This window comes from Phasianus colchicus, chromosome 2, assembly GCF_987193195.1.
Source record: "Phasianus colchicus chromosome 2, bPhaCol1.hap1.1, whole genome shotgun sequence".
Lineage (NCBI taxonomy): Eukaryota > Metazoa > Chordata > Aves > Galliformes > Phasianidae > Phasianus > Phasianus colchicus.
Window position 1 is genome coordinate 44,029,260 of NC_143437.1, and position 20,529 is coordinate 44,049,788.

Here is a 20,529-nt window from a genome sequence, read left to right on the forward strand (position 1 = left end):
CTTCCTTTTTTTTTTTTCCAGCCTGTCAGTAAACTAAGTTTTGCCTATTTACAGAAGCATCAGCAACTTGTAAAACTCAGAAGCAAACAGTTTATCTCTTTCCTCTCACTTCCATTTGTGCAAGAAAAATAACCAAAAGGCAAATTTAATTTAATTTCACAGATTTAAACTCCCAGATGAATATTTCAGTTCTTTCTCATACTTAAGTAAATAGCATTAAAAGAATAATCTTCTCTTTCTGAAGTAATAGTCTCTTAACAAAACTTTCACATTTTATTAAGAACATAAAAGAAAGTTTGTTCCAAAAAGAAAGAAAAGAAAGAAAATTTACTTTGGGTTTTTCATCAAAAATTCACAAAATTTAACATATTTTTGGCCCACAATCACAGCTACTCAGACCAATTCCAAAACTTGGGGATGATTAGAGGTTCTATGTGAAAGTATGTGTGTTTACTGCAGAAAAATTAAATACAGAGTTTTACAAATTCTATCAACATGGAAAACTGAAGTTAAACTATGAATGATAAGGACATAGTAACATTGAAACACTCTCCCATATTTCCTTGATGAGCGCTGATGCACGCAATCCTAACAAAAACATGTAAAGAAAAAACAACTTAGAAATATATCTACCACCACTGTGTTCAAAGAAAATAGGGCATTATGCACACACTCTACTGAAAATAGAATGCTACCCTTGGCAGATTTGTCCCATCTTACCAAGTTATGAGTTGCAACTCATTCTTAAGAGGCTATTACACTCTTTTGGATCAGGAAGGAGATTGTTGCTGTGGGATTTTTGCGTTGTTGGCCTTTTTTCTTTTGGTTGGTTTTGTTTGCTTTTTGGGTTGTTATTTTTGTTGTTGTTGTTGTTGTTAGTTTAATTACTTTTTGTTTTATTTATTTATTTTACAATTATTATTACTATTTTGAAACTAATGAGAGATAAATGGCAACATACATGCTTCGGACCTACACACATTTAATTGGTAGGAAGAAAAAACAGTAAAACTGCTGACCCTAACCTAATGGTAGATCCAAAGAACTACCAACCATTAAAGTGAGCCACATGATTATTCATGCTCTGTTTTACAAAAGGAAAAAATTATACAGTTAAAGTAGAGTTCATCCTAGGAAAGAATACCAGATCTCAGTGGCCCTGCCTGCGGCAGGGGGCTTGGAACTTGATGATTCTTAAGGTCCCTTCCAACCCAAGCCATTCTACGATGCTATGATCGTGAAGATGCTATTAAAAAAAATAAAGTTCTCTGTTTATCCCAAATTATATATGAAAGTACAGAACAAATCAGAAATTTGGATCACCAGATTAGCATTACTTCATACCACTTGTTGCCATACCACTTCCTTTTTCTTTGAAGGGTACGGAGAGCACACTGCACCAGAAAAACACAGGCAACATTGTCTTTGCTTTTTTTCCCCACTAACAAGAGCATAGTTCCTTATCCATCTCTCACATCAGCTCTGCTTTAGTGAGCCAGTTCAACTCACTAATTGAGCAGAAGACTATTGCTATGTTTTCCTGTTTCACTTGATTAGCTTTCTTCCATGTTACTGTGCTGAAACAGTATTATGCTAGAATTAGTGGAAAAAGAGACCTTCTGAATATCAGAATTAGTGGAAAGAGGGACCTTTCAAACCAGAATCTCCTTTTGGCACAACCAAGCTTCGACACTAAATTAGTTTAAAACCACCTCCTGTAACCTCTCTCCAAGACCTTTCATCCAGACACAAAAGTTATTTTTGGTAAACAGATTGGACATAAACTCTTTTACTATCAACATAAATGTTTTGGTTTCAACTCTAAAATCTGTACTTAGCCTTTCCTAAGTGAATGGGCACCTTGGAATGCTTACAAGTGAGAAAATAGTAAAAAGCATAGGGCCCTGAGTGGAACATCCATCAGCTAGCTCTGGACATCAGTAAACATCTGAAATTATTTACTAAGTGCAAAAGAAGAATTCTAAGGAAATATTGGTCCCACTTCAAATGGAAGTGGTGTTCATAAGCATCTATTACTCCTTGTTTCAAAATTAGCAAAACTTAAGATGAGATTATAACTACCTATTTCTCGTTAGGCCATGATTTTCTTCTGACATCAAATACTGAAACACAATTAAAAACTGATCAACCATTATTTTATTTTGCTACTGATCTATACTTGAGGCAAAGCAAAATGATGCTCATCAACTATACAGAAATGTCAAGGGGTAAACTTCTGAGAGCCATCAGTAATGAGACTCAACTTCTTTTACCACGCAACTGTTTAATAACCCTAACGCCCTCTTAAAAAAAAAAAAAGAAAAGAAAAAAAAAAGGAAAAAGAAAGGAAAAGCTTCTTTAAAAAAAAAAAAAACAACGTTCATTAGGATTGCAAAAAGTTCATTTTCTACAAGACGGAACAAAGTTACACTGGGAATTAGAAATGAGCAGTATCATATACTTGTTAAAAAAAGTTTCACAGTGGCCCAGAAATCGGGCAGTGTCCTACCTTAGAGAATCTCTCTTTTTTAAAAATGATGGTTTTTTGTATTATTTACTCAAAACTGGAGATTACCACATTGTCAACATATTTATGGAATAATTAACCAAGAGTATCATCCTGACACAGACAACACAGAAGAGAAATTGAATCAATAACATGTTTAATAGAATATACTTCCAAACTCCACACCTGATGTTTCACTATTAAATGTTCCAATACCTTCACGATAAAGAATGTGAAAAAATCAAAAGCTATTCATTCTTAATTCTGCTCAAAAGATGATCACTACTCAATGCAACCAAAAAACTGTTGTTTCAAAGAGTTGCAGCAAAATACATCAATTAGGTGTTCAAAATATCTACTACTCTAAGCATCTGTAGACAGAAATAATTCAAAGAGATTCCATCTGTATCATCCTTAAGTAAGATCCCCCAAAAAGAAAGTAAGGGGGCAAAACATTCTTTAAAATAATGCTTTCCATAAATGGGAATTTTATTTGCAAATACAGTTCATGTTTACTATACATGAAGAAAATCAGCATACATGAGGGTTGTTCCAAAAGTAATGCCTCCTGTTTTATTGTGTTGGCCCATGGTGTCAGCAGTGGATGTTGGTGGTACGGCAGTAGAGGTTGAACCTTCCCACCCATATTCCATTACATGTTGCTGCTGTGTGACAGAGGGCAGCAGAGAGGCAGTCTGACACAATGGCAACTGACATGGAAGTGAGTATAAAGCAAAGGTGTGGAATCAAACTCCTTCACGCATTAAAAACTGCACCTACTGACATTCATCGACACTTGCTAAATGTTTGTAGAGACCACAGTGCATGTGAGCACAGAGAAGTGAAGGACATTGCATTTTGGCAGTGGTGATGATGACACGAAAGACAAGTCACGTGGCCACACATTTTTATGAGCATAGCATGCAGGCCCTTGTTTACCGCTGGCAAAAAATGCACAGCTAACACTGGTGACTATTCTGAAAAACAGCATTTTGAAGCTGAAAATGTCATCTGTCAGTGCTTTTCTGCTCTGTAGTACTTTTCAGGCATTAATTTCAGAGTGACTTAATTAGTACTACTAAAAATCAAAAAAGCAAGAGATACTGAATTGTATCTGCATTAATAACTTTCACACATTGGGCTTCTATGACACACTGTATCATTAGGCAAAGTACTATACTTCCAGAACAACAAGTGGGACTTGAAGACAAGTTAAATCACTTAGAATTTTGCTCCTCACATCAGTGCAATGCTGCAAAGAGCCTTTAATTATATATACTTAAAAAAAAAAAAAAAGAGAGTTTAATGTGTATATCTCTAATAACAGAAGGATTAAACCCGATATATATACGGGGAAATCTGAGGCAGTAGGAAAGTTTCTATTCATTATTCATATTAGGTCCCACTTTATAACAGGAGCAAGTTTCAAGAAAATAAGGGAATGGATTTTTCTGAAAGCCTTAACATGTAAAGTTTAAGCAACAAGGTCATTCTTTTCACAAACTGTATCTAGTTCTTAAATAAAAGAAGACTGAAGTGTCATCCATCTGCACTAAACAGGCCAAGCAAAATACCCTGCAATTCCTATGTTCTCCTCAATGTCGAAATGGGTGGATAAATTTAAAGCCTGCTCTCTCAGGAGTTGCTTTATAGGCAATTTTCTCCCAGTATCAAGGTCTGCAATTTCCATTTGGCTGCCAGTTTGCGATTAAATTCATCACCTTTATTATAAAAATGTGCTGCACTCCACAGCCTGCTGCACAAGAATCGTAAGGAAGACATTTTTCACTGCTAACAGCAGCATCATTCCGAGGCAGCCATCACATCCATTCAGACATTAGTGTCTCCAACGTAATGCAAGGACCTATCACTCACATGAAAAAGCCCTAACAGCAGGTATACCTCAGAGGGAGCTCTTCACAGATAGTATCTTTTGTTCACCTTCTTCAGTAAAAGCCACCATACCATCCCCTGTGAATTGTGCTTAGAAGTCGAACCATTTAAAAACAAACATATTTACATCAAGCTCGTCTTGTATTAATCAAAATATTTCTGAGAATAAAAACAGCTCATATTGACTACACAGACATTTTGCAATTCTTCCTTTAATAAACTGTATAAAGTTGTCTAAACACACCACAATTTTTTTTTTCTACATATATTTTCTACATATGTTTGCCCATATTAAAGGGACTCTTTCAGTCAGATTTGTTTGTTTTGCTTTCACAGTTCTACTGATATTTACCCTCTCCAAGTCACCTACATTTTCTTCTGCAAAGTAGTTAGAAAAAAAATATTTGCTATCTCTCCATATCAAAGCCATAGGATTTAGAACAATTCAACCAAACTGCATGATGCGTTTCAATAATTTTATTCCCCAAATAATTAAAACAGATGTATAAAAAGAAGCAAAATGAAGACAACACTAATTTTAGTGAGTAGCACCTAACATAAAACTTGTACCCCCCCCCCAAAAAAAAAAAACAATAAAGAACTCCTAATGGACTAACAGAAATACAGGCTGACAACTCTTATTTTGAAGCAGCAAAGTGACAGTCAGCAACGTGAATATGAGCTAGAAACTACACGCTAAATCTTTATGAAACCTTACCATTACATTCTTACTAGTTGTGTGCTTCACAGGATGCAAGACTTTAAATCACAATAAAACAATGAAGACAACACGAAGTCAGCAAAACAAAAATTTAATCCCTTAGTATCCTCATAAAAAAGCACAAGAACATAATTATAGCACATCCGATAACTGAGTTGCTGGTCAAACTGAGAGGTAATCAAATTATATTAGAAGTGACCAAACTACAAGCACTATATGCAGTATGGCTTAATTTCGTTAGATAAATTATTTCCCTCAGTTGTACAACTAATGCTGGCATCTCCAAAAATGTGATTCTCTCACAGCTTTTCAAAAATACTTTGTTATCAGACAAGCAACTCATATCTAATAAAAGCTAATGCATTTCAACAGCCAGCCTACCCTATGATGTTATCTTAACTCATTTCACTTTATGTGGCCACATAAATTAAGATAACGTTGGAAACAGTGGTAGTGCTGGTCAATTGTTACATGCCTTTTTGAGAGACAAAAATTGTTACACCACTGAAGTCTGATCTTTAACTGGTAGAAGTTCAAGAATTCAGTAAATCACAGTCACATATTAGAATTTATTAAAACTTGCTCAACAGATGTCTTTTACATCATACCGGATTGCACTTCCATTTTATTTCATGTGACACATCTAGACTTCAATGACTCATAACACTGACATATTGCATGGCATTAGCAGCAGTGTAAATTTGAAAAAGAATCTAAAAAGACATTTCATAAACACGAGTTCTAAAAATCAAAGATAACCAAGGGCCCCTTAGCCTGTATGACTATAGAACTAAATTTCAAGGAAATCTGCTACGTTTGTTAATATTGCTGAATAATTTAAGAAATTTTCTTCTGGTAGGAAAAAAAACCTGGCACATTGTTACGCTAATTAATGGCTTTCTACTGCAGTGCAGCACAAAAAGCTGATTTCAACTTTACTGAAAACAATAGCTTGGTATTTGCAAGCTGAAGTCCCAATTACTTCACAGCCCAATGCATTTAACAACTGGCACATCAACTTCCGGGACTTTGGGATGAAATTATCAAGTAGATAAGATAATGCAGCATCAGTGTTTACCTCTTGCCATTAAAGAAAAAGCTGAGATTGGAGCCTTTTCTAACTGAAACCATGATGTTAATTTTATTGTCAGAATCTATAGGATTAACCAATTAATCAGCTGGGAGCATAAAATACATTTCTGTATCCAAGCCTGGATGATAATAACCACCATATTCCTTCAGTAAATTTCAAGACTATTTTGAGACTTTTTTTAGAAATGATTTTTGCCATCAAATGTCATAAAAAATATATATTATTTTTAATCTTAAATTGTGTTAAGAACACAGACCTAAATTATAACCCTGCTATTTCTAAGCTGCATGAAAATATTCTTGATTCAACAGTAGAACATTACAGTTAGAATGTAGCCCACAATCACAGTAACAATAGAGAATGAAACTGTATTAAAAACTGCTATATATATCAGATTTGAAGCAGGTTTCCCCACACAAATTTAGCTTTCCAGCTGCACCTATCTCCTGTACAGCTTATAATTATACCAGAAAAAAATCAAATCGTATTAAGTCTTGTCCATACAGATACCAAAGCAAGCTCTCCCTCGAGGACAATTAGAGATTCTGCCTAGTGCAACACTACAATGACAAGAGAAGGGGGAGGACGGAAGGGAGAGAGGGAAAGACAGCTGGATGGGAGGGTGAGCATGTGCATATCCACACACATCCTAGTAACAAGCGTAAACATTAGTTCTGTGTTAATATTCTCTTTAACATGCCTGGTAGCCAAGATCTTTGCTACCTACAGAATGAAAATGCTTAGGGACTAGTGTGCAAGGTACAGTGTAAGTTTTTACACTGTAGCTGTACAGTTAATTTTCACTGACAGATTCCAGTTACTTTAACAAGGGCTTCTTTTGGGAACAAACTTCCAAACAGAGAAAGCATAAGCCACCACAGAAGTTAATATCCAAAAAGTAAACCGAATGCTCACTGTAAATCACATATAATTTTTCAAACAACATTTTGTAAGATCCAAATATAATGTAGGCTTGAATTACGGTAGTTCCAGCCTAGATCTACCACAAAGGATCTAATAATTCAGGTTTCATATTTAGGGTCCATTTAAAGAATGGATTGATTATGTTGGCAGGATCCATACATGCAACAGTATTCATTAAACCTAACATTAGAGGTATTTGTAAACTACATTCTGATTCTTTTCCCAGTTGGTGTATCACTGATTCCAAACAGTAGGTCCTGTCAATGCAAAAAATTCTGCAGTCAGGGGAAGAAGGTTGGGAAGAACAACAACAAAAAAAGTTTCCTGAAACATTTACAGCTACAAGTACTTGAACATTTAGAATTTCCTTTAATATCTTTACTTATGAATGACAGCAGTGTGACTATTTTAATAGAATTCCACTTGAAAACTGCAGATGCTTTTAAATACAGTCTACTACTTGAATTATGCTGTAATAGCATACCATACAGAACTCAGCAGGCTACATCTTTCAGCAATTAACACCTGCAAAAAACAAGTATTTTCAAGTTCCAGTGCTGCAAACTGGACTGCACTTCATTACATTTTTTATAAATATAATTAGATTCTCTAAATCCCATCCAGGGAAAGCATCATCACACTCACAATGTCAATAAATATATAATAGCAATAAGTCCTAAGAAAGAGAAAACTCAGATAAGTAAAGCATGTTTCACTGTATGTAATAGTGAATGCAAATTGTTTCCATAATCTCTTTGGAGTTTTTTGTTTCAAAATTTTACTTCTGCCCATGAAACAGGCCAATGAAAATGCCTTTTTATCAGTGGTCTTCAACCTTGCCCATTTTCAGAGTAACAAAAAGTTCCCAAAAGAGGTAAAGGCTCAGTGTTGCAAATTTAAATCTCCCAACAACAGACTTCCTTTTCCTTTGTTATCCTCCACAACTCTTCAAAGGCAGCGGGTCTGCAAATCGTAGATTGAGAAACACTATCCTTGTAACTCATGTTTCTTTTCACATAGCTCCACTAATTTTGCAAAATAAAGATGACCTCTACACTTCAAAGAGATGGTGATCTTGGAGGTCTCACATCAGAAAACATTTTCATGCAGTCCAGAGCATTATAAGCCTGTAAGAGTAAGCTCTAGACAAAGCTTTCTGAAGTTATCTTTTGTACAAGTGCCTGCAGTTTCCACTGATAATACTACAATATGAAATGTATCTGCCTGAAATTCTTTGCTATGTCAGAAAACGTTAGGTAAAGGAGCAAGAAGAGTAACTCAGTGTAAAAAAAAAAAAAAAAAAAAAAAAAGGGAGGAAAACTAGTATAGATTATACTGGAAAAAGTCAGCACACATGAAGGAAACTTTGATTACACTGTAAAAAGATTAATGCCAATAAAAAGCATCTCGGCCTTTTCCATCCCAAGAAAAGGTTTTGCTAGTTAACCTGCAACAAGTTGCTCCCTTACACTCCTGCTAGAGTATCTCAGGAAAACTAACTGGAAACTGATCTGTGTATCCCCCTCCTTAAAGTAAACAAACTTGATATAAACTAAATTGACTTAATGAAGTCAATGATTCATTAATATTCAACCTGCAGTATTTTAAACTACTTAATGTTAAAACACAGCACTTCAATGGCTTATGCATAAAGAAAATTTCTTATGTTTTGGGGTGTTTTTCTTCTTTTTAAAAGAGCAGCTGAAACAGAACATTTTAGAAGATCAGTGCTCACACCCCTACATGAAATCTTCAATTATTTAAATAACAAGCCACTCCAGAATCTCACACTATGACAGCTATGACACCTTTATACGTCAGCACCATTTCACTTTTCCAAATCTTGACAGCAAACAGTATAGAATCTCATAACATTTGAAAGCTAATAGAGTAACAACTTAGTTTCTGTAAATTAGAAATTTTTTTTTTTTAGCAGAAAAACATGGCAGTTTAAAATGCCAGTACTTTACAGGAAAGCATTTTCACCTTTCTGCTTTGAAAAAAAAAAAAATTAACTACTTACACAGTAAAAAAAAAAATTTTTTTTACACCACTAAAGCTATTTCTTTCATGATACTAGTATTGATAGGTGCAGAGTATTTACATCCATACTTGTGGCATTACCTTTCACCAGTTTTCTTAACAGCCTGGGAATATTCTTGTTTCATTACTAGCTACATTCACTCCATCACATTCCTAGCAAAAATAAAAATAAACATGTTTATAAAAGCTTATGCTGCCCTTCAACTACTAATCCCTAACCAAACCAGAATAAAACCTCTTTGAATGTTAGCAATGTGTTAGTACCTTGCCTTTGTATCTGAAATTCAACACTAAGAATATGCAACAAAAGTTTCAAGAAATACAGAATTCAGCAAGTATCTTTCTGATTATTCTGGTACACTCTAGGTACTATGAATCACTTAAAATCTTCAGCAGCCAAACTACTTCATGCAGAAGAGAAAAATGTACTACAAATCTACAAGCAATCTGTATCTCCACAACGAACTCAAGTGTTATTACTTTAAGCAGTATTCTACACGTCAAGTGCTCAGCAACTTGATATAACAGTGAGTGGTAAATTCAACAATTCAAGCACAAACCATATTGAATGGGATTAGAGAGACCCATGCATGTGACAAAAACCACTTTGTTACACTACTGCTTTAATAGTAACAAGAAAACAATTTCTTGTTTAAGCTCCTCAGATTCATAACTATTATCCTAAAAAAAAATTAATGAAATTCAAAAATGGAAGTAACTTGAGCTGTAAGATCCATGAAGGCTGAGTGCAAAACCTGAAGGAAAATTAAGTTTAGAGTTTGCCTCAAAGTTATGTTATAATTATATTTTTTTTTATTACCAAGACTGCTGAGACCGCAAACACCAGTAGAAGTTCAGAAGTCTGTCTCAAACAAGCCACATTTATCAGACCTAAAGATCGATGTAAATGTCTTTCAGTAAAGTATAATCCAGTTGTCCACCTGCCATTTTAAGATGTTGAATTTAGTAACCATCTTGAACTGCAGAAGGGACATGTTTCTTTTCTACACAGACAAGCAAAGAAGTGTGGCTTCTCCTCGCTTAATTATCCAGCACACACCTAAATACCAACTGCCATCCCTCCAAACTCCAGTGTTAGCTGCAGTGGCTATCTACCGCAACATCCATCTCTCGCCAATTCATCATCGTCAGCTTTCTTGCTGACAATCCTCTGAGCTGCCTAGTTGATGAATTGCTCTGTTATTCATCCTATGTTAATCTGAGGCTGATGCAAGAGTATCTTTTTGAAGACACTTAACAGTATTAAAACTTGGCACTACCAAGCGCCCTCGGTGTGCGTTAAACCTCCCATTTGGAACCAACAAGGTTCCTCATGAATAGGTATGAATAAAATACAGCTACTAAATCAATAGGCACCAATTTTATGTACCCCACTACCAGCAGACACAGCTTAGGCCTGATTCCTTGGAAGCTACATACAAATTATTAAAAATCTGAAGTGCTTCAATCTGTGTAGAATTTAACCTCAATAAGCCCTATACTAAATTGATATGCAGAGGATATTTTCCTGCTTCTCAAATTATCATTGAGTATTTAAATGTCACAGGGTCTCTAAAAAATAAAGTTGTCTTTTTTCATTCTGTAAGTGTAGTAGGAATATCTCCAGAAAGTCAGTTGCACATTTCTTAGTTCCTTCCAAGGCAGATTTCATTTTTAGGTAATGTTGTTTTCAGATTTTTACCCAAAGGATTACGTCGGTCTTGTCACAAAACTTATCCACAGAGAATGAATACAAAGAACAGAGGAAAATTCAAAACATGAGATTCAAATCTCTGCAAAGACTTTATAATAGCTAAGTATGCTTCTCCCTAAAAACAACAGCGGTCCCAAATTTTACAGCTAGGACACACTGAAACATCATTTCTGTTCTCCAGATATATACATAGAACCAGTCTGATACAACTTTGGTTAGAATTCATTTCTAGTTCCTACAACATCACCTGTGCCAAATTTAGTTTGACTAGCAACCAGGCTTGAAGTTGTCAGAACTATGTGAAAAGGAGGTACAAAAGAACCCGTACCAGGAGTCTTATTTGTTCCAGGTTAATTGAGAGGCAGTATCAGATTTCCATAAAAGCTTCAAGCAACTTGAAATAGCAATTCCCTCCCCTTGTAAACTGACTGGATATGAGCCTCTCTGACTGCATTTATCTTTATGGCACGATACTTAAGTAATTAAAGAACCAACAACTTGTCTCTACCATCTAACACGCACAGCTCTCACACAACACAGACAGCTCTCACAGCAGAAACATACTCTAAATGAGACAGCTGGGCCTGATGCAGCATTTAGCCTTAAACATAGACACCAACTTTATCAAACACTCTCATCAAGTAGCCTTTACGCAAAGTTAGTATGGAAATTAATCACAGGGAGGGGGGAATGAAGGTGACAGCTTGTTGAAAAAATATTCATGTCTTTTTCTCATGTACAAGCTGAAATTAACTAAAAGCAGTACAAGTAGATGAGCAGTACTGCTTAAAAGCAGGAGTCATGGGGCCATAGAATTGTTTTCTTCTTCCTGTCCTTTCCTGCAACAAAACCAGAGGTATCCCATGGCAAACAGAAGTGGATTTGGCTTTTTCTACACCTAAAAAAATGAATATTACACATTAATTGTTGACATAATTATTTATAGGTTATTAAATCGCATTAAGAATATTAATTGATCTGCATCCCTTCAAAGTCTGAAAAATAAAAGGAAGAATTAAGCAACATCAGCTGAATATTTTAGTTGAACTGCCATTTAAATACATACAATCGAGCATTACGTTTTTTATTATTGCTTCACTAACATCAGATGACACTGCTGTCTACTTTTTAATTACTTAGGTATATTTCCTCTTCTAGACACGAATGAAGAAAAGATACCCTAACTGGGAGAGGGCATTTTGTGGGTCCCTTCCAACTCAGTATATTCTAGGACCTCGGGATTCCCACAAGCTAGAAATTAGAGATTTCTAAAGTAGCTCTTTACTCTGAATTGCACAATCAAAACAGTAAGGTTTGTTATTTAAATTGCTGAAGTATTTAAACAGTTCAGCAAAGTCTGGTTTCCATCTAGTGTCGGCTAGTCCAAAAACAGCCATCTTAAAATTTTGAATGGATCAGTTACATAATCAGTTGATATCCAATTAGGAGTTGCAAATGTTAAAATAAGTCTTTAAACAAATGCACTTTTCCCCCTTAACCTCTGCTCCGCATCTTCAGCTCTGAACCAGCCCAGCCATTAGCCAACACAACTATTCTGAGATCACACATGGTGAGCTCAATCACAGCTCCGGTCTGTCTGAGAAGCCAGCAGCATACAAAAACAAACTCACAAAACCCTGACTAGTCCAGAGTATCAACTGACTTTTTAAGCCAGGAACCGATCCAGCAGATAAAGGTATAAGATACTGCACTATCATCCTCTGCCTCCTCTCACACCTCTGCCGCCATCCCAATGCATTACCCCCCAGAACTATCACCGTGCAACTCCCCAGAGAAGCAGTAGGATTTTAAGTGCCTGTCACGTTTCAATACAAATCAAGTCTTGAGGTGTTAACGTTTATTAGGCTATATACCACTAGAACTGTTACACACCCCACTACAAAGAACCCGAAATGCCAGTCACTCATTACACAAACTGCTCCACATCTAATTCCCTTTAAAAACTGCGATCGTGAGGCCAAGTCCAGCCTTTCAAGACTGCAAACAAGTTACAAAGTATCAAATTATTTGGGGGTGGGGGATAGGTACACACTCATGCTGGAAACATAGAGAACCTTACCTGATCTACTTCAACACGGAGAAAATTAGAAATATTTTGGTGCTAACAATAAGCAAAAGTATCCTAAAAAAATTATTCAGAAATTTGACTTTCAATGTGCTACTGAACCAATCATACACACAAAAATCACTGAAAGCAAAATCCATTAATACCTATTGCCATTTCCCCTCAACTAGATGTTTTGTTGTTGTTTTTTTTGCAATGAATCGAGAAACAAAATGTAGTATTTTGACACCAAATATAAAAATAAGATCTCAAATGAAAATTAAGAATAGTGATTCAAAATTTTAATTAGTATTTTAAAGCTCACCAAGAAAAATCTTAGAATTCCTGTTTGCATAACCATGTTGATTCTGAACACTAACATCTGCTAAACAAAACAAACAAAAAACAAACAAAAAAAAACCCTGCAGCATATTAAAGCTTAGTAACACACTGAATACAAGGGCTTTAACTTGTACCACTTTCTTGCCCTTCTCAGATACCAAAGTAGCGAGCAATGAAAAAGAAGGGAATGAAAACAAGAATAATACAGTCTTGGGACAAGCTCAGCTAATGAAGCTGGATGCTATTTCCCTTTAAAGTGAGCATGGTTGCTTCACCCATCCTATTAAATGTTTCCAAGAAAAAATAACCTAAAAAAACAAACAAACAAAAAAAAAAAAAACAGTCACACAAACGATAAAAACACTTTACCTGCCCTGCAAAAGGTAACTCTGGATATTTTCTCCAAATCAAAAGAACAGAACATAATATTGCTCAACTTTCAGACACTCTTTGCCTCACCACAGCAATGCGATCTAATTTAGATTTTACGAACATTACACTCAGCTGCCTCAAAACTCAAGGAGCAGCTCCAACGTGCTTCACAGACCTGGTTACTCCTGCTAGAAAACTGAAGATATCTGATATGGCGTTCCTAGTGACCCTGCTAATTATATTAAGTATACTGAGATTAAAACACTGGCATTTTCACTGTTTCTACTTGTTTTCTTAACATTGGATTGTTAAAATTGTAATAAAATATAAAAATAAAAAGAAGCATCATAATATGTATTTTGATTAAAATCAATACAACACATGCAATCTGAATGAGAAGTCGTGAATTATGTTTCAATAAAGGTGAGGGTCAGTGAGTGAGGGCATTTCATTACTTCACAGTTTTCTTGGCAAGGCATTCCTCCCACCCTATCTCTCTCCATGCAAGTGTTCGAATCCAAGCCTAGAGCCCTCCTGACAGTCCTGCAGTACTTCAATCAACCTGAGCTGTCGGGAAGGCCTGGTGAATTATGCTGAACACAGGCCTGTTCTGCCAGCAACAGGCTATATACCTAATGCATGAATAGGCTACATGAAACAATACACGTTCTCAATGGACAATATTTTAAAGTTACAGTCAGTAGCTAAAGACAACACAAATCATTTGCTTTTGTAGTAAACTCTGCATAACTCAAAATATTTTAAGCAGCATCCTGTTGCTGACTTAATTACTGTACTTGGAAGAAGAAAGCTTCAATTTAAGAAGCTGGTCAAAAAAAGTTACTCGACTACAAAAGGAACTTTTAATTTCAGGTCTGGCCTTCTCTCCAGACACAGCATTCACAGAATACCAGCAGCATTTTTCTGATTTGTTTTTTCTCCTCTGTTGATGTATGCGAACTTAATTTTCACAATTGAGACACTGTAAGAACTCTTTCAAAATCTAATAAGTGCTTTTTTTTTCCCCCTTATCATAACACTAACCAACACATCCTCGCTTTTTCCTTTACAAGCTACAAAAACACAGCATACCAACCTGTAACCTAATCTGTACCAGTCACTTGTTTCTAATGGGGGCAAGAGGAGATGTTTTAATTACACTACCCGCTCTGGAAAATGTTGAATACTATTTCAGATGAGAAAAAATGCCAATTCAGTTCCAGCCTTAAGGGACAAGTAACACTAAACAGAATGATAGAATTCAAACAGGTTTCTCCTGTTTACCCAGCAGCTCTTCAGCAAAAGAGCTGGTGAGGCTACTCTTACTTTAAAAGAAGTAACAACGATGACACTTCAATAATCAGTTATTGGTAAGCAACACTGAACAAACTGCTTACAAAACATGAGCTTTAAATAGTTGCTTAATTAACTTCAAACTTTTATCAGATACAATAACACCCATCATCTTTTTAAATTACATGCCAAGTGACTGCAATCCTGTCAGTGCTCCAAAAGCAATTTAACTGCTGCTGCAGGAACAAAAGAAAAAAAAGAAAGAAAGCTTTAAATATTCTTCCCAAGCTAAACAAAAAACAAGCAAAGTTTAAATGCACCTTTTGGTTTTCACGTTATCAACAACACCACAACTTAGAACAACTCTCATGAAGTTTTTCAAAACTAAGTTTTAGAAGTTTTATAACCTCATTATTATGAGGTAATCATAGATTTGAAAGTAAGATTTAAAAATGATTCAAGGTTTTTATCCTAACAAATTCTCATCTCTTAGCTTTGCTGTACCAGGCGTGGTCTATACAGTAACAGAGTTTGGCTCTTTATTGCACGATCTGATACAAGTGAAAAAAAAGTCATGCTAATGTGCCCAACGTCCCTGCATCAAATCTGACAGGTCAGCAAACCCATAGTTAAACACGGGCTACATTTACATAACCACAAACAACACAGTCATGCACAAAAGTAACTAGGTAACTTCCAAGGGAGAACTTATCTACAACACTCAAAGCCAGTTCTCCAGTCCTAACTTAAGCAGACATTTTAGGTAAGGCAACACTGACATGAAACTGCAGTTTTAAGCACTTAACTATGCAAGCTCACACATTTTCTTCAGTGAGCACAGTAAGCTGATAGCAACAAACCAGAAAAAGTTATCCTCCTTAACCCCCATCTAGATGTTTTATTATTACAGCTATTCAAGCACAGTCAGCCTACTTGACATTAAATTAGGTTTCTCTCCAAAAGCTAGACGCATGGCTTAACTCATATTTCAGGAAAGGCACACTTCAGTCACCTTCAGCTTAAAGAAGAAGGAATTCCTGATGAATTTTTTGTTCAAACCCTCTGGAAAAAAAAGTCTAGGCCACAGATTAGATCTGCATCCTTTCCAATCAAGTACCACCCTCTGAGCAGCAACAGGTTCAAGAAAAGAAAGCACTTAAATACAATTACATTACACGGGTCTTATTTTGTAATTTAGGTGTATTTGTTCAAAGTTCAAAGAACCAAAGTAACTCACGTATTTCAGAAGTTCAGAATGCAGTTAGAGTTTGAAATGTCCAATTTATTAAAAAATTTAGAGCAAGAAAGATGGTACAACAATTCATTTTACACAACAGGGAAAAGTTATTCCCCCAAAATGTGTGTGCACGTATGTATATTCTAGGTTAGAATCAGAAGTTAATATTAAGAAGTTGAAGCACAAAAAAAAAAAAAATCAGGTCACATTTGATGGTGCAAACAATTACAGGAAATACAGCCTATTCCACGTTCAGGAAAAGCCCTCTCTTCCTACAGGTTTGCACTAGGCTGATAAAAACAATCCAGTTTCCTAGTTATTATGATGTGCACTTTAAACATCCTCACTAATCCACAAAAGCCTTATTTACACATAAGAAGTTGAAAGCACACATATGCAAAAATATCTGTAATCTAAACAAAACTGTGACTTTCCTCTTTCATTATGAAATAGTTCATTAGCAGAAGTTTCCTCCATATACTGCTCACATTTATGCCCATCTTAAAAACAAATGCTGTCAAGCTGAGACCATTTACTAAATTAAGCACTATGATTTTCATAGATCAGACATGAGGACAGAGTTCAGAAAGGAAGATGTGTTTTGGACAACAGGAACAGGCCAAAAGTGAGATGCATGTTCTGAGACCTACTAGAGACATAGTTTGTCTAAATCTCTGAGTTCATTTCTGTTTCCTGCTGTGTACAATTATAAGGAGTAATCAACACACAAGCCTGTCTGATTTTAGTTTTTAAATATCAACATGTAAAATAAAAAAAAATTAAAAAGATGGGCATTCTGGGAGAGAAAGCAATCCCATGCTCCTTCTGAGTTCCTAGGTCTGTGGCGTTCTTTCTTTCTTTAGGCTGATAGAAAATAAAATACAAAGGCTGACAGTCCGATGGTTGTCAACTACTGTACTTCTCAAACATAAACAGAACCTTCAGGAAGGTGGCCTATAATAAGTATGGAAACACCACCACCTGAATACAGAATTCCAAGCAAGAAGCTGCACGTGAAACCCAGAGTGTCAAGGAGAAACACTAACACTACATGCTTTTACAAACATACAACCAACACATTCAGACACCTGTCCCTCATATTTTTTTTACTCTCATAGGTGCAAGGAAACAACTGATGGAAGTGTTAAACATTATACTTTTAAGGCAATGTTCTGAACCTTACAGACTCTTCCAGCGAACTACAAAACTTTGCTGGAGAATGTCAACGCAGCAAACAGCTGAAAGCAGCTAAAAGGGTGCCTTTAGGCAGCCAGGACAGCTGTTGCAGAGAACAAGCTGCTCTGGCCTCTCAGCTGTGCATCACTATGACTATCCCACCTATGCAATATTGCCTATATTCACAGGACATATACAAGCCCATACCAACATCGAAACCCACACAAACCCACAACTATTTCTGTCGTTCTTTGGTATGTGCTCCTGGATGAGTTAATTTTGCTATTCAAGTTCCTAATGGCGTTGAGAGGCCAGCCTCACGCTGCAGAAAAAAAATAACTGGCGCCCCTTAGTGTTCAGATTTTGAAGTCTTCAAGCAATTTACTAATTTGCATGAAACATTTTTTTTCAACATTCCAAAAAGTTTTCTGCCTCCACAATACTTCCATCCAACTGCCAACGTAAACAGGAAAAGCGAAAACGCTTAAAGGGATCGCAGAAATATTCTTGAGACTGTTTAGAAACCCAGTTTTTGGTTTATTTTAATGAAGTGCACAAAGAAGAGCTTCGACACAACCCTTAGACAACTTTTTCTCTAAGAGTCCCCACAGCACTCATTTGGGAATTGAGATACTTCAGAAAACAGTTTCCCAGTGCATTTAGTATTTGAAAAAATTAAAATCTCAGAAAATGCCTGGATTTCAGATATTCCTTTGTGTGTCCTTTTTGTACAGAAAATGTTTTTCTCTCTTTTGTATTCTGAGGAAAAAAAAAACAACAACAATTTGGGCCTTCTCTGGTCAAGAATATAAAGCTGAAGAGATTCTGGAATTCAGAATTCCAACACCAAGTCCCTGTGAGGCTCTTCTGGCTTCGGAAAACAAAAAATGAAGAATTCTTCTCAGTTATGTTTCTTCTCACCATTTTCTATACTTCTAAATGATCTGAAGAGAATGTTTTCTGGGGTGAACAAGAACATGCCAAGTTCTACGTAGTTTTGCTTTCCACATCCAGATTTTCTCTGCTGTAACTTCACCTCCCAAAATTCTTGGAAGTAAAACCAGAACCTCCCATTATACCACTTCCACAGTCTTTATTCTTTAGTCGTCCACTTTTGCTCGTTTGCTTTATTGCTCATTCTGAAGACACCATTCCTGATACGCCGGGTTTGCAGCACTACAACCACTATCTGTTTTTCACAGTCTTGGAGAGGGCGGGGAGTTGTTCTACCAAATATAACCAGCGCCTTCATCTTCCGAGGTCAACAAAGTTCTGTTATCAAGGAGGACTATGTCCACAAACAGGAATCCTAACTCGAGATCATGAAACTGGGTAATTTCACGCAAAGGATCTCAAGAAGTTGAGGCTGCATAAATAATTCCTGGTTTTAGAACGCATTACAAAGCTACTAAATATGACAAACGGGTCTAACTCTGCGTAAAGCCTGAGTCTGAGGTGGAGTGAAAAATAAATGCTTCTAACGAGAAAACTAAACGTGTGAACCCAGGCAGAAAGCAAATTTAAGTGCCACGAACGAACGCCCAGCCTGACTTTCAGCACAGTGGGGCTATTATCACATGGAGAGAGCCGTGTGGGACGCACCAAGTTGCCAGCCTTTACTTTCCCTTTCCCCCCAAACGCGGTTATCCAACAGCGGAGAGCGGTCCTACGGGGCTGCGCACAAAGGGGGGCACCCCTCCTCTCCACTGCCCTCCCCTCCCTCCCGGAGCAGAAGCTGCCCCCGGGGCCGCCGGCGCCCGGTCGGAGCCAACGAGGCCATTTCGTAAGCACGGGGTGTTTTTCTCCCCGCTCAACTCGCACATACGAGTCTTTCAAGTTAGTTTCTACAGAAGGGAGAGCCGGGAGGAGAGCCGGCCCGCTCCTCTCCCCACGCGAGGGGACCGCGAGAGCTCCGCGGCCGTTCCGCTCGGGTGGGGCGCGCCGCGGCCGGAGCTCGGCCCCCCGCCCCCCGTAGGCCCCGCTCCCCCCCTCCGGCACCGGCCCGGCCGCGCCGCGGGCCCCGCTCCTCCTCCTCCCCCCGGAGCGCATTCCTCAGCTCCGCGCCTCGCTCCCTCCCTCCTCCCCCCCCCCCCAATCTCCGGAGGACGGGAGCAAAAGGAAAATAAAATACTACTAATAATAAAAACGCAGCGAAGGGAGCGCCAAGAGCCGGGACCCGCGGCGCAGGCAGCGGCCGGGGCGGGGAGAGCCCGCACTTCCCCTTTGTTTGGGGCGCACCGGGAGAGCGGAGCGGAGCAGGCCCGGCGCTGCCCCCGCCGCCGCGAGGGGCCCGGCTCGGGGAGGGACGGGCCGGGCGGGGCGCGTACCTTCGTCCAGCAGCCGCTCGAGGTGGTTGAAGATCCCGCAGAAGTTGGGGAGGCTGCTCATCAGCTTCTTGTCGTTCATCAGCTGCATCAGGTAATCGGGGCTCGGCTTCGGCTTCTCCTTGGCTTCCATTTCCCCAACCATATTCCAAGCCCGCGCGCACAGGGCGAGCGCCCGCAGCAGCTCCGCCGAGCGAGGCGACGGCGGCACGGGGCGCCCGGCGGGATCGGGCGGGCCGGCGGGGGAGGGGCGGGGCGGGGAGGGAGCTCCCCGAGGAAGGAGGAGGAGGAGGAGGAGGATTCCGAGCCGCGAGCGCCGCGCTCCCGAGTCCGAGGGGCCGACGAGGAACGGGAAAAAAGAGGAAAGTCGGAGAGACCCCGCTGCGGGCGCGCCCTCCGCCCCGGCCGCGCGGAGTCGCCGCCGCCGCCGCCGCCTCTCGGGGCCGCCGCTCCCCCGCTCCGCGCGCCCTCGGCCGGTGCAGTCCCGGCCGCGTCTCCCTCCTGCTGCCGCCGCCGCTCCTCCCGCGCCGAGCCCGGCTCCGCTCCGCGGCGCTGCCCCCGGCTCCGCGGCGGGGGAAGGGAGGGAGGGAGGCGGGGAGGGGACGAGCGGGGCGGGCGGGCGGGCGCTGGCGCTGCCAAGGAGCCGCCGCCGCCGCCGCCGGGCTCTCTCCGCCGGTGCCGCTGTTGTCGCCGCCGCGCTGCGCCGGGCGCGTCCTCCTCCTCCTCTGCGCCTGCCGCCCGCCCGCCCTCCCGCCGCCGCCGCCGCCGCCGCCGCCGCCTGTGGCTGTGAGCGTCAGCCCCGCCGCCGCCTCCTCACTTCTCCTCA

The 20,529-nt window shown here is 39.0% G+C and overlaps 1 protein-coding gene across 8 annotated transcripts in view; it reads right to left on the reverse strand.

Annotated features, from left to right (window-relative positions):
- Nucleotides 1-20,323, reverse strand: part of QKI (QKI, KH domain containing RNA binding) — a 136,272-nt gene extending 115,949 nt beyond the window's left edge. For 2 of the 8 annotated variants that reach the window (XM_031612774.2, XM_031612805.2), the window contains exon 1: nucleotides 19,707-20,301. In XM_031612774.2, coding sequence (XP_031468634.1) covers nucleotides 19,707-19,848 — 142 coding nt within the window. In that variant the 5' untranslated portion in view covers nucleotides 19,849-20,301. Of the gene's footprint in view, nucleotides 1-19,706 lie in introns of all 8 variants that reach the window. The other 6 variants (XM_031612753.2, XM_031612758.2, XM_031612797.2 and 3 more) reach the window with 6 other exon arrangements.
- Nucleotides 20,324-20,529: the final 206 nt, after the last annotated feature.